Here is a 27355-nt window from a genome sequence, read left to right as displayed (position 1 = left end):
AAAACAAATTCACAGCATTTTTTCTCAGCTACACAATGCTAATTATATCAGGCTAATGAGCTTCTGTTAGCAGTGACTCAGCAGTAGCAACAGGCTTCTTATTTACAACATGCCGTTCAATAGTTTGGCTGACCTGTCCCTGGATAACAGTCACAGTCCGTTAAAATCCAGTCGCAGCGTTAGCTTAGCTTCACTGATGCATCTTTTGGAGAAAATAATAATGCACTATTTCCACTCTGAGAAGCTTGTCCTCCTCCTGCATGACTCGCCATGATTGGCGCACGTGATGTAAACAGAAACACTTCTATTGTTTTTACCATGGTTGGCACGGCATCCCGCAAAAATATGTAGCGCCACTGTAAACAGGAAGTACAATGCAGCTAGCAAGGTAACAGACAATTGCACCGTATTGTAAAGGTAATGGCGTTATTTCTTTAGAAATATATTGCTTTACAGTACTAGTTACTGTCAAAAGTGACGTTGGGCGGTAACGCACCACCCTAACCCTTCATCGCCACTGCACAGGTTCGCACCCCACGAGTTGAGTAACTGGGATTTAGAATGATCAAGACATTTTAGGATCTTACATTTGGTCTTTAATGAAATCATTTAAACACGATTTATCCCCCGGGCCTTGAGTTTGACACGTGTGCCATAAACCTTGACCTTGGTTACAAAGTGAATAAAAGAGGCCGAGGGATGTTCACTGTTTATTGATGCTCAGGAATGTGAAATAGCACAACAGGTCTACATCAGATGTTCCCGTTGTTCTCAGCAGGTTAGAAAGACGGACCCACCGAGTAGGTGAACCTATCTATGACTTAACATTTAAACTAACGTTTTTAGTAAAACATCAGTATTAATAAAAGTTTCAATCAGTTATTAAAAACTAATCATATTTCTGTAACTTGGCACACAAATTAGAAAATTGACCATTTAGGTTTGGTTAGTTGTAGATCAGTTCATCTCCAAACTACCACGTTAGAAGCTAAAGAAAAATAATACAAAAAGTTATTCATTTTAATTCCATTTACACAGGATGAAAAATAGCTTTGACTTCTTTTCTTTGTCGGTTCCATTCTTAGCAGGAAGTGTCTTTATAATGTGCACTTTAACACATTACAGTAAAAACTCAAACTTCACAGCCAGCAGTAAAATAAAAAAACACAAACAAATGAAACACACAGGTATGTATGTGCATATCCTACAACAATGTACACACACACAGAGTTTAACATTTACACAGACGCTGGCTTTACTATGGAGACCTTAAAAAAACAACTTCTTAATTCCTTTAAGAAATACAAATAACACAGTTCAACATTTAACTGAACTCTGGACATTCACAGGTTGATTTCAGCAATCATGTTCACATTCAGCCTTTAACGGAGTCTGTACTGTAACCAGATGAGACGTAAACATCCCTCAAGCTGCCACGATTACCTTTCAGTTTGTAGAATGGAACAAAAACACGGTGTGGAAGTTTCCATATTAATCAAACGTCAGAAGCTGCTGAGGAGGAGCACAGAGGTGTCGGTCTGAAGAATGACTTTTCAAACATATGAAGTACACGTCAAGCATTGGTGTGAGCACTGTTTAGCAGTAAATGTTAATTATTGACATTTCAATCAAAAAAAAAAAAAAAGAATGAGAAAACAAAAAGCTCCTTGAGAAAGAGGCTGAAAATCTGTTGGTCATTTCCTGTTTAAAAACACAAAAGGGGATTTTTTGTGCCTATTATCTGTGAACTATAAATGCAAAAAATAGAAAAAACAATGGATTTCCTTTCTTTCCATTCTAGGTCAGACACACAATAAACACAAATAAAAAACTTTATGATCTGATTGTTTCTTTCTGACTTGTTGTTTGGGTCACGGCCAAAAGTTTAAGATACATTCAATTAAAATAACACATTTTTAAACTATATATTGCTATATTCCTTAACTATTAAAGTCTTTTGTTGTCATATCCCAAATTATTTCACAAATGGACCATTTTAGTTTAATAGTCTTTAGGTTAGAAGGAATCTTTTTTTTTTTTCTAGAACCAGTAAAACCTCCAACAAACTCCAGTCGACACCCCAAAACCACATTTCAGTCAGACATTTGCTTCTTCCAATCAAACTAAAACCCTTTCTTCTTCACGGTGAGCTTAGCGCTCTTTAATGGACGGACTAAATTGTTTTCAGACAATCTTTATGCCAATTTATCATTACTATTATTCTAGAGTTTGTAATGTTGCAGTAGCTGCTTATGTGGGGTTCATCACTTCAATCATCCAAGTGTAGCCAAAACATCAAATTTAACTGTTGATTTACAACTCCATAAACCACCAACAAAAGGAAACGACATTTTCAGTGTGTAAAATAACAGTAAAACGAGCAGAAAAGAACATTCACAGACTCTGAACGGGTCGTGGAAGCTAAAGTGACGTCATCATTCTCGCAAGTTCCCAAGTACACCTTGGTTTTGGTGCTTTCAACCAGTTTAACTTCAGCACCAAAACAATTGGTTTATGTGATTGTATGACATTGTCAAGCTTCATAATAATGACCTGCACGTCCTAGTTGGTGTGCAGTCCTCATGCTGTGGCACTACCTGTTTGGTATTATAATACTGGTTTGGTTTGACCCAATAGCAGTTAAATTAAAACGTTTGGACAATTCTAAATATATAAAGAAACATAAAAAAAGACATTAAGTGGGCTAAAGCAGCAACAGCAGCAGGGTGCAGACCTTATTTTAATTTAAAGCACCTTTCTGATTCATCATCAACATGTGCTTGGAAACAAAAACCAAAAAAAACTTCTCCATCAGACCATAGGTCAAGCATCTAAAACAACCACGCGAACCAGTGATTTGCTACACGCGGTGTTTCTCGGACAACAATGACAAAGCAAACAACCAACCCTACTATTCCGATGGAGGAATGTGCACAGAAGTGAGGACGGACGGGCGGATCCCACCGCCTCAGTCTCCGAGGTCCAGGTGGATTCTGTGCTCAAACAGAGCGATGAGCAGCATGATGCAGAAGCCCAGCAGGATGCCGGCGTTCTGCAGGAGGAAGAAGCAACAGTGGCCGAAACCCTGGTCGCCAGCGTCGTTGTGCAGCATCTCAGGGACCTGGAGAGGAACGAGAAATGCACAAACAACACATGTGTGACACGTGAATTCTACAACACCACCTTAAAAAGAGAAGAAAATGATGAGATCACACAATAAATCATTGGCTCCCAGACTTTTCTGGGTATTCTCCACTTTGAACAAAGGTTGCCCATTGCCCCCAAATAATCCTGACAAATTACACATTTTTAAATTATTGAACTAACAGTGAATGAGTGTCATCATATTTCATAATAAATCAAAAAACTAATGATTAAACTAATCACCTGCTTACAAAACAAATATAAAAACGTAACGAAACATTGTTTGCAATCTGTGCCAAAAAGCATAAGAAAACAAAAACAGGAAATTCAGTGTTTGTATGAAAAAGTAGCCTATTTCATAAATAAATCAAAACTCATGAACTAAAGTAAACTAATTACCTGCACAAAAAACAAATGTAAAAATACAGGAAATAATGAAACAATCTGTAAAAAACAAAACAAAAAAAAGCTTAAGAAAACAAATATAACAGTTTTGGTAACACTTTACTTACATATAAGCTGACATCACACTGTCATTATTATGACAACACCTGTCAATAGCATGAATAAGGTGTAATGAAGGCTGTCATTAAGAGTCATTCATTACTCTAACCCAAGTTCCTAACTCCACTACATTCCTCCACCTAACCCAAAAAATGTCATAATTTAACTAACGACACTTTATACCAGCCTTAATGACACCTTATTAATGCTAATGACAGATAATGACAGCGTAATGTCAGCCTTATGTATAAAACTCCAAGTAAAGTGTTACCTAATTTTTTAAGTCACCTATTGAAAGTATGTATTGTTGCGCTTCACTTCACATGCCGACCTCAAGATTATTTTTGCACTTTAGTTCCACTCTACATTTAGTTCCAGGTTGCATAACTAACACAGTACATTTTCAGGCTTTTCATTATTACTTTAGTTGTGTGCAAGTGTTTTGTTTAGTGTTAACAATCTTTATTGTCAATAAAGAAAGAAGAGGGATAGGGTTGTAAAATTGGCATGAAAATTGAAAATGTCCTGTCTGTCACGCCCCACCTGTCATACCTCTATTCCCCATCAGGGGGCGTGCCACACACTTTGAAAACCACTGGACTAAATGCAGATAAAACTTAACCGATGACTAAAATATCACTGGGCTTCTGCTGTGGTTTTACTGGGTGCAGTGTACAGCTGTCACCACATGAGGTCAGTATACTTCACTGTGCTGTTTTAAGGCAGCAACAAACACCTCTTCAAGCTCCACTCCTGTGTTTTTTTGTTTTTGTTTGAAAGTGTGTGTGTGTGTGTGTGTGTGTGTGTGTGTGTGTGTGTGTGTGTGTGTGTGTGTGTGTGTGTGTGTGTGTGTGAGTGTGTGTGTGTGTGCGTGCGTGCGTGCGAGAGAAGAGACCATCTGGTAGTGAAGGCCGCACCTCTCATCAGGCTGAGCTGAAGTTATTCTCAGGGTCAAACATCAACAGGTGCAGCTGACTGGACAACACGTCCTGTTCTTTCGAATAAACGCTTTCTCCGCACAACTAGTAAACGTTGCTTCTGTGCCACGTTGCCATGTCTGCACTTTTATAGTCATAAATATGTACGATACTCAAAATAATCAGTCATAACTATTTAAATGTGAAGATGAAATAAAAGACTGAATATAGGCAAAAATATTCATATCATGATTTTCTTTTTGTGAAAATCACAATTTTATCACAATTCTTTCATTCAGATCATTCAGACTATTTTCTCACCTACTTAAAATCAAAGCCCTAAATTGAAGAAAGATAAAACTAAGATAATTTAAGTCAGGGTACTTTTCAAAATTTTTTTTTGTTGATCTCACACAATCTTTTCCTTTGTTTAACTAAAGTAGTGTAGCATTAGCATCACTAGCTACATAACAAGGCAGCATATCAGTCTAGGGATTTCCATTTGTTTTTAAGGCAACACACTCATGTTAATAAAATCCTACTTTAATCAGTGTTTGAACGCCTCATTTCCCACAGTTTAGACAATAAACAAAATATCCTGTACAAGATAAAATGTTACTGCTTTGGTTACATTCGGCCTGGGTGATATAGACCAATATTCAGATCTCAATATTTTTTCCTTAAAATGGCGATAGGCAATTTAAAAAAAAAAAATTCAATATAGTTTTACAAGAAAAACAAAAATGTGTCAAAGTCAGTTGAGAAAAAGGCCACAAAAACACTTATTAATCACTAGCAGCACAATATCAACATTTTGTGCCACTTTTGACTTTTTCCTTCATTATGGCTGAAATGTGTGATTAAATTCTGTTGTGTGACTTCTTTCAGGGCAGCTCTGAGTAGCTGAAAGTAGTTTTTAAACCACATTTAGTACTTGGTCCCTTTAAAAGAGCAAGTCTCTCAGTGCTTCCAACACTCAGAACTGAAGAATAACCCCTAGTTACTGTATACATGTATTAAAAATAATAATATTATAATATATATATATATATATATATATATATATATATATATTACTGTGGCTCAACCTATAGTCCATTAATTGTCTATCTTATGAGTGTTAGTGGGAGGATAAAAAAAATGCTGACTCACCATGTCCACCAGAGCCACGTACATAAACAGTCCAGCCGTGAGGGCAAATATCCACATGGAAATGTTCTCCGCGTAGTGTCCGATCAAAATCCCCATTATCATTCCGAAATACGCCATCATGGCCGACAGCACGTTATAGAGGATGGCTTGACGTACTGTCATACCGGCTTTCAGCAGCACTGCAAAATCACCTGAAAAACAGTGAAAGGTCCTCAAACATTCGTCTAACTCAAGTCAGTTGCATTTTTAGTTAATCATATTGCGTGTGCTAAATTGATGCATTTGCATTTCCCTCTCTCAAAGTTGCGTGATTCGCACAAATTGCATATTTATGAGAGGAAAATGTGTTAAATAGATAAATATACATATAGTAGTGTAGTAGTTAGACAGATGCAATCCAGAATGCGTGGGGTTATAAGATCACCCGCAACATCTATTAGTGCGTGCAAGACAAGAAGAGATACTTTTGTTTTGAAAAAGGGACGTTTGGTTTTTTGCTTGACCATTTTACATTCTGCTCGCAATGCATCATGGGGCGGTAGAGTATAACTCGTGCTCCTACCGTGCATACTTAAAAAATGTCCCGATATCGTATACAGTACATCCGGGTATTTTTCACCTACTCAATCTATTCATACTACCTAATGCAGAGGTTCTCACCCTTGGGGTCAGGAGCCCATTTGGGGTCGTGAGACACTTGGAGGGGGTCGCCAGATGCCTTAAAAAAAAACCTGAACAATTTGACACCATTTTTGCTTATTTTTACCCTTTTTCTGCAACTACACCAAACTCGACATATTTTAACCCATTTTCATCAATTTTTCTACCAATATTTCTACACCTTTTTGCTACATTACTCCCATTTCTGCCACTTCTCCATCGAATTTCAATGCCTTTTCTGAACATTTTCTTTCAAGACATTTTTGGCACTTATGTAAACCTTTTCCACCTAATGTCACATATGTTGACCCATTGTTGTTACTTTTAACCTATTTTCAGCATTTTTCATGTCCATTATTTGCCACTTTAAACTAATTGTTCCAATATTGACACTTTGAACCCTTTTTAACACTTTTTCTCTCCATTTTTGACCACTCTAATTTGCAACATTTAACCAATTTCTGTTGTTTGTAAAATCCCATTTCACCATCTTTTCCCACCATATTTGGTCACTTTTAACCTATTTTATCTCTGATTAAAACAAGAATTTACATCTTTAAGATGACTATGTACTATGGCACTAATAATAATAAACTTCCTGTATAACAGTGAATAATATTCAGATGAATAAATAAATGTGGTTATCACAAATTCATAGAACAATAGACCATCATTTTGCTGACTTTTTGGATGGACCCCAAAAATCTCTCCCCTTTATTCCCCCTTATAGATGGCCCTGTCTCCACATGACTGTTCTTCAATGTTCATGTCTGTGTTCAACCATCTTCAGGTACAGTGGGGGTCCCCAGTCTCTGGCACCTTTATCTTGAGGGTAACGGGCTGAAAAGGTTGAGAACCCCTGATCTAATGTGAAAGCTCTACATACTAACCTTGATGTCAGACTTAGTATGAGTAGCACGTTACTATGGCATTTCAAACACGGCCATTGTGACTGTTTTTCTCTGAAGTCAGAAACAGCAGAAGACGAAACCATCTCACCTAACTCATGAGGAAGCTCGTGACAGAAAACTGCCACAGATGTGCTGAGACCACTGGAGAGACCCTCAGTGAAGGCAGCGCCTGCACACAAAAAGAAAACCTGTTATTAATGCACTAAGATGAAGAAAAAGCACATATAACATGTGTTTTTCCACACGCACCGATAGCAAGGCCATCGCTGAAGTTGTGCAATCCGTCCCCCATGATAACCATCCATGCCAGTGTGGCCACGCCCGCTTCCTGAAAGTGCTGCTCTGAGTAGGAGTGGGAGTGGCTGTGCGGGTGGTGGTTCTGGGAGTGGTGGTGGTGGAGGATGTGGTGGTATTTGTGGTGGTGGTGGTGCGCGCTGTCGGCTTGGCCCACCGTGTCGTGGAAGTGGGAGTGGCATTTGTTTTCGCAGTCCTCCGCGGTGTAGGCGTTGGAAGACTCCGACGCTCGCCTGTGACCCTGAGGGGAGACGGACTCCTCCGGCTCCAGCATCACCTCCTCCTCCTCGGCTTTAATGCTGCCACGCGGGCTGCCAGAGTGCTCTCCAAACATACAGGTGCCATTGGTTTCCATGTCTAAAGACAACAGAAAGTGGGGAGACGTTTCTATTCTACTTCCTTTTAAGGATGTACCGATCGGTCAGTAAAAAAACACCACACTGCTAAGCAGAGGTGAAAGTAACGTTGCTGTAATTGAGTTGCTTTTATGGGTACTTGTACTTTTTTGAGTATACTTCTAAATCATTAATTTTACTTGTACTTAAGTACGTTTTCAAAAAAGTTAATTAATTCATTACATTTCTACACCCATCTGTTACTGCATAAATTATTGTAGTTTCTATTATTATGCAATTTGAACTTTGCCTAACCAAGCAATGCTCGTGCTCGGTTAGTGCTAAAGCTAGCTTAATGCTAATGCTTGGTTAGTGCTAATGCTAGGCTAAAGCTATTGCTAGGCTAATGCTGAGTTAATGCTAATATTAGGCTATTCCTATGCTAATGCAGTTACAATTACATTTTCAATTACCCATGTTAAATTATGATTGCAGTGACCAGCATTTTTTCCAATTTATCCTCAGAAAGTCAATTACAATTATGCTCTCAATTAGTAAAGTTCAATTCAAATTAATCACAATTACTGAGCCTAAAATAAATAATAAATGTTATCGATGACGTCGACGCAAAAATACGTAGAGGCAAAATGTGTGCGCCGATCCGTCGTCCGACCAAAACAAAGCGCCACCAGAGAATAACTAATGCGAGTGGCTTCTCCGAATTTTATAAGTGCAAGGCAGTGAAAACACGCACTCTTTCGTAGAAGGTAGCTGTTCCCTGACCCTCGTCCTTTATCCCAGGTGTGACCAGACGGCAGCGCGTCGACGGGACAAGGAGGAAACACTCGCCGTGACATCAGCAGCAACAGCAATATAACGTTCATTTTGCCAAATCTTCAAAACGGCATACAGCTTATAATCGATCTGCTCCGGTCATACACACACACACTTCTTAAGGTAAAAGGAAAGTTTATTTTAATGCTACTTCTGACTCTGAATGCATTATTTTGTACTTTTATATTCTAACTTGACCTTTATTTTGGACATTTGAGTTGAAGAGCAATAATCATATATTGTAATGTTAAGGAATTAATGTTTTTTTTCCATTTTAGATATGTAAATCAACATGTATAGATTACCTTTGGTCAATTAATGGGAGATAATCGAATCGAGTCGAATCGAACTGGGAAAATGAATCGTTAGATTAATCGTTTAATAAAAAAAAAAAAAAAAAGGTTAATCACAGCAGCTCTAGGGGTTGAGTTTTGGTTTCACTTTCAAAATGAAGCAGGAAGAAAATTCTACAAACTGCAGCTTTACAGCTCAGATCAATGATTATTCTAAATGCTGACATAAATGTTGATCGCGTGGCCCTCGGATCAGATACAATCACATTTTTGTGGCCCCCGCTGTGATAGTGTTGCCCATCCCTGTTCTAAACCTTTCATTTATATTTGAGATAACTACCTCATGTGCAGTAAAAAACAACAAGTTTTTACTGTTTTATGATCCTTCAGTGTTTACCAATAAAATAAGAATGGAACATTCAAGGTGTATGTTGTCAGTTCAGATCGGCCCAAATCGGAATCGGCAGGTCAGGCTTTTTAAAAATTGGTGATCGGCCAGAAAATTGATTCTCACCTTCACTAGGCTTGGCCTTGTTGTCCTCCAAAGCAGGATCCACCTTGTCATTTTCATCCGATTTCTTCTGGATCTGTGTGGACAAAATCTATATATTCATGTTTCTCTGACATATTCAGTATCAACAATACATCCTAAATGTTTCTGGGGTTTTTTTTTTAATTACCTTTTGTTTCTTGTCTTTGTACATTTTCCCCAGCGTCAGGAAGTGTTCAATGAGGAACATGAAGTAGACTCCACCCAGGGCTGTAAGACCTTTCCACACAGCATCCAGGTTCTCCTCTCCCTCCTCGTGGAGGTGATATCCCTCCATGTTCATCCCAGAGTCCTCATGGTGGTGGTGATGGTGGCCTCCCTGAGACTAAAGCCATAAAAGTAAAATATGAAGTTAAAAAACGAAATTGAAATTTCTCAAGACAATACGAAGCTAAAAGTAGAAGTAAAAGGCCTTTATTTTAAAAACATGATGCTTTATCACAAACTATACCACTGAAATCACTTTAGATAAGACCCAACAGGAGGGGCAGCACCTGTAGCTTTAAACAACCTCCGTCTGTAACCTGTTGGACTCACATGTGGAATTAGGTGGAGGAAGGCGTCACCGCTAAGCGTACCGACTGCCAGCGCCACCAGAAAGCTGAGCAGGAACTTAAAGAAAACTCTGTTCATGAGAGGGATGAGGACGACGCCGAGCAACGACAGCAGACTGATGATGGTGATGGAGAGGAAGCCTCCCAGCCAGGCTGCAACACAAACACACACAACAACAGACTCACAAGTGTGTGTGACATTATTAATCAACAGAAATCTGCAGCCTTGGGCTCAGTCAAAGACGATATTTAGTTGAACTGTTAACTTCCGGAGTATTTTGTGTGTTTTCGTTATTATTTTTTGTGTGTTGGTTTTATTACTCAATATTAAATGTTAAACCCCGACGTGTTGTTGTTCTTACCGGTGGCGATGCTTTTGCCACCGTCTCCTGCAGTGCGTTCGGTGCCGTTGTTGCTCGCGTGGCTTTGGTTTCCATGGTGAGGGTGAGCGTGTTCATTAAGCTGGTGTCCTAAAAACAAACGACAACAAAAAAAAAACGCTTGGAAAAGACATACTATGCAATTAATAATTAATAACACATAATATGCAATTAGATGGAAAACGTGCATCAAACAATACAATGATCCAACTCGAGCTGGGAGATACAGTTTATTGAGATTCAAGATATATAGAGTTTTCTATTTTGGAGATATAAAAAAAAACCATATTGTTTATATCGAGATTTATATATATTTATTTTCTTATCAATAAAATAAATAAAAAGCAGTTGGATGGATTTCTGAGTGCGTTCTAACTCAGACCTTCCCCTAAACAAGCCACACTACAGAACTCACTCACACGTGCTGTCCCTTACAGGAAAAACAAACTAAAGTGGACCATATTGTTCAGCCATTTGTTAATAATTGTGCGTGTTTGACAATTTGCATTACCAAATTTAACCCAGAATTGTCTTTCTGGTGAGACTTTATGTGAATTTAAATTATTGAGCTTTATATCGTATATTGCCATTTTGAGAAAAAATATTGAGATATGAGTTTTGGTCCATATCGTCCCGCCCTAGTTCCAACTCTAGATGACTTTGGTTTTGGGTGATTGCTACTAAAAAATAGTTTGCGTTCCAACCTCTTTCATCGTGTTGGGCGATGTGCAGGATGCAGGCGGCTCCGTCAATCTGGTTGAGGAGGGCGGGGCAGAGAAAGCTGAAATCGTTGATGGTAACGCCCACTCTTTTAGACATCCCGTGTGAGGAGAGAATGCTAAAGGCACTCAGGCACTGAAGGGGTGGGGGAAAAAGAACAAATAAATTCAGTTACATCAGCTTCATCTAAACGGAAAATGTTATTTGGATAAATGGCTGATGTGGAACCTCTGTGCTGTCCAGGCTGTGGTTGTGGGAATGATCATGGTCTGGATCATAGATTTCTCCATCAGGATTCTGTTGCCCCGTGCTACTGTCCTGTTGATTGAATGCCCTTTGTTGGGGGGTGTAACCCGCCGCCGTGCCGACCACCTGAGCCGCTGCTACAACCACGCTAGAGCTGGTCTTTCCAGGCGTGTCCAGATGTTCGTCTCTACCCTCGTTCTCCACGTCCGGTGCCTCGCTTACTGGAAACTTTTGTGATGAGTGGAGATGCTGATGGTGGGAGTGATTGCCCTCGTGGTGGTGGTGATGATGATGATGATGATGATGATCGTGGTGTGGGTGGTGGCCTGCTTGCTCGTGATGTTGAACGGTTCTTATGCGGTGCAGCCCGATGTTCTGTAGGAGGCGCTTTAATCCAGCCAGAGAGATGGTGCCATTTTCTCCATATCTGTCACATTAAATTCAAAGACTTTTTTAACATTCAACCACTCGCAGATCAGTAAGTGAGAAATCGTACCATTGGTACCGTGGCTGAACATGGACTAATGTAATACCAGCGAGTTAATCTTGTCTTCTTTTTTGTCATAATATGGTTTAATTTCTTCATTTTTGATTTGAACAGCAGTGTATGTATTTACCACAATGAGAAAATAATAATAATTTGAAAAATCAAACAAAGCAAAGAGAGAATATTTTAATGTATTTAACTTGAATAAATGAAACCATAACATATTAAAGAATAGAATATACTGTACATCTATATATTTTAGTCTGTCCCACCATGACTGTTCATCTCTACAGTGTAAAAATCACACGTTGCAGCAACACAACAGAATAACAGACAGTAAGAACAAAATAAATACCAACCAAGGATTATAGTGCAAATATACAACTGTATACAAAATTTTATTTTAAAAATTAAATAAAAAACAACAACAACAATGGCGTAAAAAAATGAATAAATGAACAAATAAATTAAAAAATTAAAAACAAAATAAAGAATGTTTTTAAAAAATAAAAGAAATTATGGACTACAGTAGTAACATTTGTCATTTTTTTTTTATTGTCTCACCATGACTGTTCAGCTCTGCAGTGTAAAATACATAAAACACTGATTAATCAAAAATCCAGATTCTTATTCTTTTTTTTTTTTTTTTAAATTGTCAAGAATTTTTTTTTGGTGAATGTTTCCCACCTGTTAAACAGAGCCTCCAAATGCTGCCTCTGGCTGTGCTCAGCTCTATGTGCATCAACTACAGCTGACAGTAAAGAAGCCCTGCTCGTCTCTGTGGTGGACGACGGGCTGCTGCAATCTGAACCAGCTGAACAATCACTGGCCAAGAAGAGAAAGGTCAGCGTCAGCAGGGCGGCATTCATCATCACCTCAGTCATCTCTGAAAAAGGAAACAGAGACTTTCAGACAATCCTGATACTTACTATGTCAAAAATACACGATTACACAAAACATTTAATACAGTAATATCTCATTTTTTTTTAAAAAAAAAAAAAAAAAGAACTACAGACCTGTTGGACATTTTCCCCTTTTTATTTTTACATGTACAACTGCTAATACAGCACAAAGTATGATACAAATACCCTCATGAATGGATGATATATGAACAGATTTCATATTTTGACAGCGCTTTGAGATGACTTGTTGTAATTAGCGCTATATAAATAGAGTTGAATTGAATTTCTTAAAAAATTAGGTTAATTTAAAAAAATAATAATAATAATTATAATTTTTATTAAAAGCTTCATTGTGCACTGTAAACTGTACACGCATTATAAAAGTGACTTTTTGTCATTTTTGCTAAAGCTGTCACTATGTAAGGACAGCTTTACATCAAAATAGTAGTTTGTGTGACAGGAGCAGCCCCCCGCTGCTCCAGCAGCCTTTGACAGATTGCCAGAATGCATCGCGGCCGTGCAAAAAGAACCAATCAGAGCCAGGATTGTGTCTGACAGCTGTTGCTCACAGTCTCCGCCTCTTTCCCAGCGCCATCTTTTTTACAGTGTATGGTATGGAGAAGTAGTTGAAGAAATTGGTGACTTTTCTGCTTGAAAGGTAATTACTGCTGCTTGATTTACATTATGTTTGATTTGTAATTGTTATTTTTTATTCACACTATGCTGAGATGCTAAGGGAAGAGTTTTTTTTTTTTTTTAATTGTAATGTTACATGTTACAAAATATGTAGTTATCTGATTTCTTAATCAGAAAATTTAAGCTACTGTGAAGTTGCTGTTGCACTTTTACTTAAACCTGGATTAAAGCTTGAAATAGTTGAATGACAGAGTCTCATTTACTTTTTATTTTGGGATTGTTCTATGCATTTTAACTCTTGAGGACAATCACAGCAATAAAGTTGCACTTTTGACAAATTATATGATGTCTGCAGTTATTTTTAAGTGCATTAAATAAAAGAAAAAAATAATCAAATTGGAATTATTTTTTTTTTTTAAGGCAAAATTGCCCAGCGCTAATATAAATATTTGAATGCCTGTCGGGTTTGGGTCAAAGCTTGAAGGTTCATACCATAACTGGTCTGTGTTTAAAAGCAAATCAGAGCCACAAAACATATTTGTCACTTTCTTTTTCCTCGTCATCCTCTGCAGCTGCTGATTCATTCTCCGTCTGTCGTAGCCCGGTGTCAGTGAACCACATGAAACCTTGTTAAACTACCCACTCCTCAATGCAATTTAGCTTGGAAGTTGATTGCACTTTATTCTCATAAAACATACTAGATTATTTTATAGATGCATGTGATTACGTTTTTTTTTTTTTTTTTTTACAAATTAAGAACTCAACAGAATCAGAATCTGTTTGTAGAAGGAAAAGTTAAAACTTTTTTGAAAAATGAAAAATGTAATTTGACAATTAGATAAACATACCACTTTTGTTTACAATATTGGAACTTGGAAAAAAAAATTATATATATATATATAAATGTTTCATCTGATGGTGTTACTCCAGTTCACTTATCAACCTGTCCATCTTGTGCACTTCCTTCAAATTTGAAAATTTAATTAAAATAATAGCTTAATAAAACAATTGTGTACCTCGTAAATGTACCTTTTCAAAACGAGAACTCAAAGTCCTGTTCACACTCGGAAATCTCGCTTGTCCCATCAATAATAATAATAATAATACATTTTATTTTTAAACACTTTCCAAAAACTCTACAACACTTTACAGTTGTTAAAACAACTACACAAGTCAGAAAAATTTAACAACAACAATAAAGTAAATACAGAAAATGCATAACAATCAAAAGTTAAAAGCTTGGGAGAAGGAGTGGAAGCAGAGGAAGTCTGTCGCTTTGATACTGTTTCTCACATCGGTTTTACTAAGGTGCTCAGATCAGCGGAAAGCCATGGTCTCCCTGAGTCCGAATATGTGCGTTGTTCCTGGGTAAAGTCCGCTGGACACCATGGAAGTCGACGCTTGTCATTCTTACTCCCATCAATGGTGGAGGAGTGTGAAAGCACGATTTTACAAAAGTACTCGGTTAAGTGCATCATTCCCGGGTAGAGTCCTAATCCGCCTGCTGGAAACCCAGGTAGTCGGTGTTTTCATTCAACAAGGGTGGAAGCGAGGGGACTGCCCTCACTTCCATACTGCTGCTGAGCTGCTTCCATCGGTTTTTAAAAGTGCTCGGATCGGCCGAAAGTGGCATCAGCAGAAAACCCTGGACACCTCCTCGAGCCTGAATATATGTAATATTAAAACACTAACAATCTCTGGAATAACATTACAAACGCTGTTAGATTGGAAACAACAGAGTGAAGGAGCTTGTTTACGTTTATATCCCTCTCGACCTACGACCCCCCCCAGGTCACACATGGTAGTTCCAGAGTGTGAAAATGTTTATTATTAATAAACGCACCTGTGTGGCATTTTGCATTAGCAAAGTGTAGCAGGATAGTCTTTCGAATTTAAATTATCGCGATTTATATCGTATATCTCTATTTTGAGAAAAAATATCGAGATACGAGTTTTGGTCCATATCGCTCACCCAGTGATGATATGCAGTGACTTCTTTTTTTAAATCATTGGATACATGATGATGAAAGCTATAATGTTGTACTACAATACCATAATGACACACACACACGGCCGTCCAGCAGCTATCTTTACCCGATGACCACAGCCCGTTTAGCCCCCGGTTAGCCCCAGTTCTTAGTGGATGCAGACCGACGGACACAGTCAAGTGGCCGAGGCTCAAGCTCAGGCCTCGGAAGGCCGCAGAGGCTCGGACCGCTGTGTGCCCGTCACATTCCGCCATAAGGTAACATTTAATATGCTAGCTTGAGTGCGGAAGGCTACCGTGTGTCCACAAACCGGTGGTAAACAGTAACACGTTGTTTTTGTGCGCCCCGCACCAGCCCAGAGTGTGTGTGCCGTGTGCACAAAAACCACCAACCCGGAAGCTGAGCCTCACCGACTCACGCGGCGTCTCGAATCAAGCATTAAATAGAGTTAATTAACATTAAAAAAAGAGAGAGATGATTAATGACTTACAGGTGACCCGGTGGGGGTGTTTGTTTCCTTACAGTGGTTAGACTCCTCTCGGTGCCGCGTGGTCCCGTAAAAGTAGCACGATGAGTCCGTGGTGCATTCACTGACTGTCGGGAATCAGACTGATCATAGATGCTCAGGACTCGAGGGACTACTACTAGGAAGGAGTGGCGAAGTAAGTAAAACATCCTGGTTTTCAGACTTCATTTAAATCAAATGCGACGTCCTCCAACATTATCCCAGATTTCTAGCGCAAATGTCTACAATTAAATGGAAAACCATTTATATTAAACTGAGAAACATATAATTCAAATATATTTAATTGAGGTAGTTAGAGAAAAGGCTGTTTTACTGGCACACAGAATGCAATAAAAAGATGTAGTCACGAGTTGTTTATTGTCTATGTCTGTGGTTTTGTTGTTTTGTCAGTTTTTGTCATTATGTGTGTTAATGTTATTTTTTGTATTTTTGTTGTAATTTTGTGTCATTTTCTGCATTTATTTTGTCGACTTGTGCATTTTTAGGGCCACTTTCTGTATTTTCAAGTCATTTTGTTCAGTTTGTGTGTTTTTGGAGCTGTTCTGGAATGTGTTTTTTCTTTGTGTGTTTTCATAGTCATTTTGTTGGTTTTATAGCATTAGTAAGTATAAGAAAAAAGAGCAACAATATTACCTAGGACAGCAATAATATATGATATGTATATAATGGAATAAAATAATAAAAGTTTTTTATTAATGTATATATTGCCACGCTAAATTTAATTGATTAAACTTGTGCTGTATATATTGAAATAGCAATCTAATAATAATTATATTATGTACATATAATGTACATTCATGTGTACGTATGTATATGTGTTTGATGCACATGTATGAACTGCACAGTTTTTTGTAAATATACTTTAACTTAATTTGCAACTTGAATTAAACACAATAATTGATATATCTGTACTGTACCGCACCCAGTGGTAAAAAAAGTATGCATTTGTAAGATTTTTAATTATTTTTTTTACACCTATGAGATGTTAAAACTCAGAAATCAACATCACCCATGTTAATATCACTGTTCTTGCTATAAATCGTAATTTTCTAAATGAAAATAAAATACAATACATTCAAAAAATACAATAAACTGTTGTGTTCATACACCGTTGGAATTTTTAAAGTCTCTTCCTATGATAGACGAGAACAGTTTTCTTTTTTTTTTATCCCCTTAATTTGTAAAAGTGACTTAAACTAAACACATATCGATAAAAACTGTTTCAACACACAAATTGAGAAGATTCATGATTTCCTTTTGTCTTTTAGGTGTTTAAAAGTTAACATGGAACTTTGCACCAACACAAAACAAATGCTTTGAAATATTATTTAAATATACAATATATTTTTGCCCTTTCATTGTTTCTATGTGTTTTTAATAATTATTAAGATTTTAGTTAATTCAATTCAACTTTATTTGTATAGTGCAAATGACAACAAAGTCATCTAGATATTATATTATTAATTTTTTTTTTTTTTAGAATTTTTTTTTAATTATATAATCTATTTAATTGTTATTATTATTATTATTATTATTATTAGTTTTTAAATTTTTGAGGCTTCTTTTTGAGCTAATGTAATAGCATTCCTGCCTCACCTTTCAAATGTTTGAGATTGAAGCTTTTTATACTTAACAAATGTTCTAGAAGAAGAAGAAGAAGAAGAAGAAGAAGAGTATTTAGGCTTAAATCTTAGCTCTCAGGTTCCATCCAACAAAAGCACAGATGGATCTCAGTAATCAGCTGCCACCCAAAGGTGTAGCCAAAGCCGCCCCTTTAACAAATATGCGGTTGTTTTCATTCTTATGTCGGATATATTTGTTTTCTTTTCCCACTTGAAGAAACTGAGATGAACTAAAGTCAACTCACCCTTCCCTGTTTTTTTTTATATGAAACAATAAAACATAAGAGTCTACTTCAGCTCAGAACATAGTTGCTGACTTTTATAAGTAAATCATTGACAGTTTCATAATAAAAGCCATGTGAACCTATTCATCTATATTGAAGTTTGAGTTTATTTTTGTACGTATGTACTGTATGTGTTCAGATCACTCACTTAGATATTGGCTTTATGTTAGAAATTAACAGCAGTTTTCATTTTGCCAAGAATTTTTCCATTTTACTTTAGTCTTAGTCGCCCACCATTGGCTGGATTTAGGGTCACATTTCTGTGGAAATCAGTTAAAATATAGGGATGCACCGAATATTTGGTGGCCGAATATATTCGGCCGAATATTGCAAAAAAAAAAAAAGCCACATTCGGCCGTTGGTTTAGTGAGTTAAAAGCAAGGCTGAATAGTAGAGTGTGACGCAATCAAACAACGTGCAGTGATTTTGAGTCGGAAAAGTGTGTGTGCGTTGCTGCAGGAGCAGCAGCAGCTCCTCCTTTCAACACACAAACACAGCCAGACTTTCTCCTTACCACTTTCCATCGTCCGTCACCGCGTAAAAGTTGGAAGCCGTCCAATTCCAAAACCGAGTTCGTTGTTAGCGCTGTGAGCCACGAATCCGTAAACATCCCCATCGTTTCCTTCTTACGCTAAACCGGGTCTCGCTGCATAGGCTGGTGTAGCATTAGCATGGAATGCTAACAGCTGATGTGTGTAAACAATGGGTCCGTGGCTCCAAGCAGTGACTCCCAACACGATCGGCAGCAGAAAAAGTAGTGCAGTTTGGGCGTCCAGTAGTGCAGTTTGTATTTACATATATGGTAATAAAGTATAATATATATTCTATATTAAACAGCAGTGTTTGTTTTAGCTGTGAAATAGTTGGAGAGGGAGGAGCTCACATTCTAGGAGGCGTGTTAGGTGACGTCACCTGCCAACGTGGGCAAAATCCAACTGTCCCGTTTAAAGCTAAGATTAAAATGTGGAACAACAAGGGAGGAAGGAAACAGAACTTTTTACACTTTGGCCCTCTGAATGAGGCTAAAGGGATATCACTGTAGCAAAACCATTATAAAGTGATTGTTTTCATCATACCTCCCCTTTAATGCACTTTAGCTTTTTTTTTTTTTAAATGCATGTTTTGTTTTATTTGAAGGGCTAATATAAATGAAAAACTTTGTTATGCTTTTTTTTTTTTTTTTTTAAAGCAAAGGCTACTGGAATATTTAAAAAAAAAAATGGCAATAAACATTTACTTTATTTAAAAAACATGTCTAAAAATGTATTCTAGGCTATTTATGCACTATTAAAAAAAATAGTGAAAAACTTAACAACCGCATTTGATATTTGGTATTTGGTATTCGGCTAAGCGGTTATATTTTATTCGGCTTCGGCTACAAATTTTAATTTTGGTGCATCCCAAAAATATATATATATATATACAAAGCTGTTTCAGAAAATTTATATATATTTACTGACTGGGAATATATGGTATAAATGAAAAGTCTGAATATATATGTGAAAATTTGAATATATATATATAAGAAAATTCTAAATATATATAAGAAAATTTTGAATACACAAATTCACACACACACACACACACATATATATATATATATATATATATATATATATATATATATATATGTATGTGTGTGTGTGGGTATGTGAAAGTCTGAATATGACAAGTTGAATAGGTACATAAGTTAAGTCAGTTTTAGGAAATAAGTGTAATCAATAACTTCACTGTTTTTTTTTAGTTTTTGTTTTTTTAATGTATAGATTTAATTAATTTGCCACTTGCTAACTGTATCTTGTGAATAACCCAATTTACCCCAGCAGTTCTTTAAAATTCCAGACAGATATGTTGTATTAACTATTAGTATGTTCACAGTAAACTAATTCGGATGCGTTTAATCTCATTCTATTCCATTTGTGTGTGAGAAATAAGCTTTTCCTTCTGGGTAGTCTTAATACTTTGATGTGAAATGACTGCTGTCCTTTCATCAACAGTTCAAACATGACTTACTCTAATTCCTCTCACACAGGTGGTCATTTTAGGACTTTATAACAACAGGTTTAAACTTTAGACTTAAATCAAACATTAAAAACAACAATACTATGAGGATAATTTTCTTATTTTTTTCACTCGTTTCACCCCCTTTTTTCTCCCTTTTTTCTCTCTCTCTCTCTCTTTTTTCTTCTTCTTTTTTCGCTAAAAAGGTGAAATGTTTCATATTTAGAAGTAAACCTTAGAAATGAATGTGTGAGCCATGGACAATGTGTTTGTTTTATTGTCATTAGAACAAATAGCTCAGATTGAGCTCATTTAATACATACTGTATATTCAAAGGTACCAAATCTTCCTTTAAACAATAAACACACACTTTATACTCACATAGTCAGAGTTATGTCTTCATCTGCCTCCAGGTTGTGTCGCTCACAGAGAAGGTATTTGAATACTTGTTGTTTTTTTCTGAACGAGTAACAAGTGTTAACTTTATATGGAGGAACAAACCTGCCAAAATAAAACATATAAAAATTAATTGAATAAAAGTAAAAATGAAAACAAAACAAAACAAAAAATATGTTTTTTTATGAATAAAATAAATGTTGAAATTAATTTAAAAAAATTATATTTGTATTTTCTTTTTTTATTTCTACTTTTATTTATCAATCTTTATTTGATTTGTTTTGCAATTTTTTTGCATTAATTTATTTAATGATGTTTTTATGTTGGTATTTCTATTTTGACTTCTGTATTTCTTTACGGCGTATATTTATTTATTTATTAATACTTGTATTTAATTTTCAATTTTCCTTTTTTCCCGTTTCACACTGATCAGCTTAATGTGTCCACTAGAGGGCAGTGCTGCACAATCACATGTTTGACTATTTTTCTGCTGCAGCTTAATACAAAATAACCACATATGACTGACTTATTTATAAGGAGTTTAGTGTCAAAGGGGCCTTTTCACCCTGTGGAAAATCATACAAGGCCGTCAAATTAATTTATAGCAGAGATTATATCTCTGCAGGGGTCACAAAAATGTGGGTTTTGTGTATTTTTTTGTTGTCAATTTGTTTATTGTTTTGGGGGATTATTGTCTAATTTTGTTGTCATTTTGTCTATTTCTCTGTTTTATTGTTTGTTTCTGGCATCATGTTTATGTATTTTTGTTGTTGACTTGGGGTTTTGGAGTCATTTTTGTGTATTTTGTTTTCCTGTTGTGCATATTTCTGTCATTACATATGTTTTTGTGTGTAATTGTTGTCCTTTTGTGTATTTTTCTGTAGTCATGCTCATGTATTTTTCTTGTCGATTGGGGGTTCCAGGATACTTTTTGTTGTCCTTTAGTGTATTTTTCTGTCATTACATGTGTTTTTTGAGTCATTTTGTGCATTTATTTTGTTTTTTGTGGATTTTTGAGTCCTTTTTATGTATTTAGTGTATTTTTCTGTCTTTTGTGTGTTTTTGGAGGTATGTATGTGTGTTTTTGTTGTCCATTTGTGTATTTTTCTTCCTAGCGCATTTCTGTAGTCATGCCTTTTTATTTTTCTTGTTGATTTGTTGTCCTGGAATACTTTTTGTTGTCCTTTTGTATATTTTTCTGTCTGTTTGTGTGTTTTTGGAGTCATGTTTGTGTACTGTTGTTGTCATTTTGGGTTTTTGGAGTAAATTTGTGCATTTTTATTTTCCTTTTGTCTATTTTTCTGTCTTATTGTGCATTTCTGGAGTTATGCTTATGCATTTTTGTTGTTGATTTGAGGTTCTGGAATACTTTTTGTCTTTTGTGGGTTTCTGCAGGTATGTTTGTGTACTACATTTGTTGTTATTTTGGGTTTTTGGAGTCATTTTGTGCATTTTTGTTGTCCTTTTGTGTATTTTTCTGTCTGTTTGTGTGTTTTTGGAGTCATGTTTGTGTATTCCTATTGTTGTTTGGGGTTTTTGTCGTCATTTTGTGTATTTTAGCTTTCCTTTTGTGTCTTTTTCCATCATGTCACGTGTTTTTGAAGTCATTTCAGTGTCATTTTGTTGTCCTTTTGTGTATTTTTCTGTCTGTGTGTTTTTAGATTCATGTTTGTGTACTTTTTTTTGTCGTTTTGGGTTCTTGAAGTCATTTTGTGCAATTGTGTTGTCCTTTTGTGTATTTGTCCATCATTTTGTGCAATTTTGTTTTCCTTTAGTGTATTTTTCCATCATTTTGTGTGTTTGTGGATTCATTTTGTTGTTCTTTTTTGTACTTTTCTGTTATTTTGTGTGTTTGAGTCATTTTGGTCATTGAGAGGTCGCACAAAATAAGACCAAGGGTCAAACTAATAAACAACCAATTACCTTCAAATAACTGCTGACACACAAGACCTTGTTAAAAATAGAAATAATTATGACCATCAGTTTACTAATGCTGTGTTGCAATTGTTCAACAAAGATGGGATGTTAGCAACAAACCAACACTGCTGGGAAAGGATGAAGGATCTGGGAATGTTGCACTAGAGAAGTAAATTATATTTATTATTAATAGATAGTGATTTATTTTTCATGTAAAGTAAACAACCTGCTTTTTCAAATGATCGCTGTGATGTTTCATCGATCTCCTCTTCAGGATGTGATAAAAAACTAAATATATAGGAAATGATGAAAACATCAGGTTTGTAGATTTAAACATTTCTTTTTTTATTTTTTATTTATTTATTTATTTATTCAGTTCATTTCCGACATGGTTGCAATCACAGAAATTCATTTTGACATTCATAGTAAAATCACATCTTTGGTTTTTTTTTTAATTTTTTTTTTCTCCTTTTGCATGCCGGAAAGGGCGACGGAAAAAAGCATTATGCTTATCCAGATCCGTCCCCTGATTTGAACACAGATAATTTTACATCAAACCTCGTTTCTTCCCTTGTCAAACATTCTCATCTTCTTCATAATTATCACAATATTTATTTTTTATTATTATTTTTTTTGTCCTTTTTTATGTGATGTGTTCTCGTCTGCAGTCATTGTTCCTGTTGTTACTCCTCCTCACTGTCCTTTTTTTCCGTATCTCCTCGAGCTTTCTTTTCCAGTCGTTGTTTACGTTCCTCCAACTCTCCAAACGAAAAGTACTTCTTCTCTCCGAGTACCTTCATATCCTCTGAAAGTCGCCTCAGCATGCGATGCATCAGAAAGGCACATGCACATACACATACCCCCATCATTAGCAGGCCAAAGATCATGACCCCTAGCAGATAGATGTCCTCCACATCTTCCACTGTCAGCAGGGAGAGACTTTCTACCTTCTGTTTTCATTTTGTATCCTTAAAAATAAATTACATTTGTATTCTTACAATTGAAATAATTATAATTTTCTAACTACCTTTATTATTTTTCACAGCTGTATGCTAAATAATCCATAGAGTTCACGTGGAAGTGTTTATATTGGGTTATATGGTTTTGTTTTTAATCAGATTGCTTTTATTTTGAAACCAGAAATCAAACTTCCTGTTCCTTTGTACATTTGGAGGAAAAAAATGAAAACGCATAAAGTTTAGGAACCACTGCTAAAAAGAGTCCTATTGGATGTTTTGAAAAAGCTCCAAAAGTTTTGAGAAGAATAATATTTTTATTTGAAATAAAAAGAGAAAAATCATTATTTTCGTCTCCAAATGTCAGCAGATGGCACCAATTTTCCTAATAAAAACTAATCAGCCAATTACAAGATGGAAGCTTCCAGATAACTAATTTAATCTGTATCTAATAGACGACGGCTACAGTGAAATTATAAATGGCTTAGATGCTTATTTGACGGAGATTTTCTTAAGTCGATTTAGAAGAAATCCACCTTCTGTTATTTATTTCAGTGATTTACTTCTCAGCAGGATTCAGATTTTAACTTAAAGTAACAGATCATTCCCTAATTTCATTATTTGCCATTTCTGAAGCTGAACGCAATCAGTTTCATTTGACTTTTTTTTTCTAAAGTTTAGACCAGATAGTACATTTAATTTTCATTTTCATTACGGGTCTTATTAAAGAACATTTGTAGTTTAAAATAATATGTATATTAAAGACAATTTTAACAAATCGTCAGTTTGTTCATGAAAATAATGCTTGATTTTTTTTTTTTAGATTTAATATTTAAAAAAAAAAATGTAGACATTTCAGTGAAATTTTCTTTCTTTAAAAAAAGAAAAATAAATAATAATAATAATATTGTTGATGTTTTCATTTACTGTTTATAGAGTGGTTCACTCTAGACCCATAGTGGTCTATTTCCAACTATTATCATATTTTATTAAATGAAATTAAAATGTAAATGTCCTCCAAACTCTCAAATCTAAAAAATGTGTAAATTCTGTGTAATTTTAAATTTTGTCAGTAATTAGGGTGATTGTTTTATTTAATGGCTGTTTAAGGGGAAAAAGAAAAAAAAGGAAGAGAAAAGGTGGAAAAAAGAGGAAAAAAATATAAATGAAATTAAAAAAAATGAAAAGCACTTCTTCAATATAAAATGTTCCCTGTTTCACTTTAATTACAGGGTAAGATAATGAAGGACGAATAGCAGTAACTTAAAAAGGTATACACCTTTTTGCCTGACGTCAGCACTTCACTTACGTGCGCCGCCATTTTAAGAGTGGTAATCATTTGCCTGACGACCGCTATTTACTGCTGATCTTGCAGTCTGGATGATTTTTATCATATAATGCCCAAATCCTGCGTAGTATTTGGCTGTCATAACCACGCCTGGCTGAAGCACAGGATAGCCTTTTACAAAATACCGACAGAAAACGTTCAGAAACGGAAATGATGGATCCAAGCACTGAGCTCAAACACGATCAAAAACAAATTCTCGAGAAAAAAAAATGTCTTTGGGGTTGTCAGAAATTTTTGATATCAAAATGGGGTCACGATCCAAAAAAAGATTGGGAACCACTGCACTAAATACTGTGTCTTTCTACTTATTTACAAAATTAGATTCTTTAAAACATGTGTTATCACTCATTCATTTCATCATTATGCTCTATATTTTTAAAAAAAAATAGTTTTCTGAGCAAAATGTTGGACAAAGGGGGGACTTGAGCCGGAAATGTTTGAGAACAACTACTGTAATATACTGTTGGAGCAGTAAACCCTTCTGTTGGTTTGGGGTATTTGTCACGTTTTAGGTGGTCAGTGATTTTACTTTTAGTGATGAAATGGTTCCTTTGTCTGGTGTGTGTGTGTGTGTGTGTGTGTGTGAGAGAGAGAATGGGACGACCAATATAAAGTGCTGAGACTACTCAGGTGGTGATAAAGACATTAAGGCTATTTCCCATTTAGCGTGATTGAGAGGGCTTTTCTGTTGCCTCTATCCAGAGCGGAGCGATGTAAAGTGATGGGAGCAGTTCTATCTCCTTATGTAGATTGATAAAGGCAATGTTCAAAAAAGGGATTTGGTTACAAGAAGCCATTAGAGTAATATTAATTTCCTTTCACTTCATTTGTACTTGAGGTACAGTCGGAGTGAACGTGACCCTTTCCTCACCACTTCATACCTCTTCAGAATCTCTTTCTGACACAAACGGTCTGCGTCTGACAGGTGTTTACATGATGACTAAAACACAAAGCCCTGCTCCTGTTTGACTCACTGGCCACAGTTACATTATGTTTTTTTTTTTTTTTAATTCTGAATTAATTTTTCCGAATTAAATAATTCCAAATTAAAGTATTCTGCTTCATGTTTACATGGAAATCGTATTTCTGAGTTCAGGTTTTGTGTAATTTTGTTTTGTTTTTCTGTCTTGTGCATTTCTGGAGTCATGTTTATGTATTTTTCTTGTTGATTTGGGATTCTGGAATAATTTTTGGTGTCTTTTAGGGTTCTTTTCTGTCCTTTTAAGTGTTTTTGGAGTCATTTTTGTGTAATTTTCTATCTGTTTGTGTATTTTTGGCTGTAGGCATTCGTTTTGGTGTCATTTTGGGTTCTTCGAGTTATTTTGTGTATTTTTGTTGTCCTTTTGTGTATTTTCCCACCATTTTGTGTGTTTTTTTAGTCCTTTTGTGTAATGTTTTCCTTTTTGTGTATTTTTCCATCATTTTGTGTTTTTGCAGTTTTTGACTGTAATTGTTTGTGTGTTTTAGGAGTTATGTTTGTGTACTTTTGTTGTCCTTTTGGGTTCTCAGACTCATTTTGTGTCATTTTGTTGTCCTTTTGTTGCATTGTGTATAATTCGGAATTAAAGTATTACAAATTAAATAATTCGTAATTAAAGTATTTTTGCTTCATGTTTACCTGGAAATAGTCATTCCCAATTGAGGTTTTGTGTAATTTTGTTGTTCTTTAGAGTATTTCTCTCTCTTTTTGTGTATATTTGGAGGTAGATATGTGTATTCTGGTGTTGTTTTGGGTTTTTGGAGTCATTTTGCGTATTTTCCATCATTTTGTGTGTTTTTGCAGTCATTTCAGTGTGATTTTGTTGTCCATTTGTATATATTTCTGTCTATTTGTGTACTTTTGTTGTCCTTTTCTTGTATTGTGTCAGAATGAAAGTATTCTGCATTGATTCTCCTCTATTAAATTCCGCTTTAGGTCTGAGGGTTGGGAAAGATTCTGATTGGACGGGAGGAACGAGACGTATTCACGTCTATTGAATAAGAACTGTTTCACTTTTATTTTGAAGGACGAGCAGGCACAGAACGACCAGAACTAATTTAAAGTGGAAAAGAATTAAACATTTAACAAGATCAATGAATTATTTCATTCCAAATTAAAATTAGAATAAACCAGCCACTTATTTCGGACTTAAGTTTAATTCGGAATGGCCATTTTCATTCGGTTATAGATTAAGATTTTTCAAAATACCTTTATTACTTTTCACAGCTGTATGAACAATTATCCATAGAGTGCACATGGAAGTGTTTCTAGGTTTATATGGTTTCGTTTTTAATGAGATGGCTTTTTTTTTGAAACCGGAATCTGTACTTGCAACAACTTCCTGTTTCTTTGTACACTAGGAAAAAAAAAATTAAAACACAAAGTTTAGGAACCACTGCTAAAAAGAATCCTATTGGATGTTTTCCACCTTTTTAAGGCTCCAAAACCTTTAAGATAAGAATTAAAAAGAGCAAAATTGTTATTTTCATCTTCAAATGTCAGCAGATGGCACCAATTTTCCTAATAAAAACTAATTTACTAATTACATGATGAAATCTGATTTAATCTGTATCTAATAGACGACGGCTACAGTGAAATTAAATGGCTTAGATGCTTATTAAAATGGAGATTTTCAATTTACAAGCACAAGGGATTATTCCATTTAGAATTAAAATCAGAATAAACAAACCACTTAATTCGGATTTAAGTTTAATTCGGAATTAAGTGTTTACATGGTCAGTTTAAAGAGGATTTAACTTTTATTTCGAATTAAAGCGTAATTAAAGCGCTCATGTAAACGTAGGCATTGACTCTGGCT

At 35.7% G+C, this 27355-nt stretch overlaps 2 protein-coding genes across 4 annotated transcripts in view; one reads left to right on the top strand and one right to left on the bottom strand.

Annotated features, from left to right (window-relative positions):
* Positions 1–697: 697 nt before the first annotated feature.
* On the bottom strand, positions 698–16176 carry slc39a6 (solute carrier family 39 member 6). 3 transcript variants are annotated; one of them, XM_028472458.1, is made up of 12 exons: positions 15614–15848; positions 12669–12867; positions 11477–11921; positions 11233–11383; positions 10511–10618; positions 10132–10301; positions 9725–9919; positions 9559–9631; positions 7538–7939; positions 7377–7457; positions 5718–5908; positions 698–3121 (listed from the first exon to the last, which is right to left on the bottom strand). In XM_028472458.1, the coding sequence occupies exons 1-12, from the start codon at positions 15759–15761 to the stop codon at positions 2969–2971; spliced, it is 2316 nt and encodes a 771-aa protein (XP_028328259.1). In that variant the 5' UTR covers positions 15762–15848; the 3' UTR covers positions 698–2968. The 3 variants fall into 3 exon arrangements, with proteins under 3 accessions (XP_028328259.1, XP_028328260.1, XP_028328261.1); XM_028472459.1 differs by lacking the exon at positions 15614–15848 and adding an exon at positions 15998–16176 and having other exon boundaries at positions 2969–3121; XM_028472460.1 differs by lacking the exon at positions 15614–15848 and adding an exon at positions 16030–16163 and having other exon boundaries at positions 2969–3121.
* tmeff1a (transmembrane protein with EGF-like and two follistatin-like domains 1a) overlaps positions 15934–27355 on the top strand; it is a 126027-nt gene continuing 114605 nt past the window's right edge. Inside the window, exon 1 of the mRNA XM_028472462.1 lies at positions 15934–16169. Coding sequence (XP_028328263.1) covers positions 16127–16169 — 43 coding nt within the window. The 5' untranslated portion in view covers positions 15934–16126. The remainder of the gene's footprint in view (positions 16170–27355) is intronic.

Source organism: Gouania willdenowi, chromosome 17 (genome assembly GCF_900634775.1).
Source record: "Gouania willdenowi chromosome 17, fGouWil2.1, whole genome shotgun sequence".
NCBI classification, from domain to species: domain Eukaryota; kingdom Metazoa; phylum Chordata; class Actinopteri; order Blenniiformes; family Gobiesocidae; genus Gouania; species Gouania willdenowi.
This window is presented reverse-complemented; position numbering and strand designations above follow the sequence as displayed.

Excerpts from the sequence above, each read along its gene's own strand:
- slc39a6 (XM_028472458.1), bottom strand. The coding sequence starts at position 15,761 with ATGGCGGAATGTGACGGGCACACAGCGGTCCGAGCCTCTGCGGCCTTC. Across the intron at positions 12,868-15,613 it reads AAACGGGCTGTGGTCATCGG|AGATGACTGAGGTGATGATG; the intron begins GTAAAGATAGCT and ends TTCCTTTTTCAG. Across the intron at positions 10,619-11,232 it reads CGCCCAACACGATGAAAGAG|GACACCAGCTTAATGAACAC; the intron begins GTTGGAACGCAA and ends GTTTGTTTTTAG.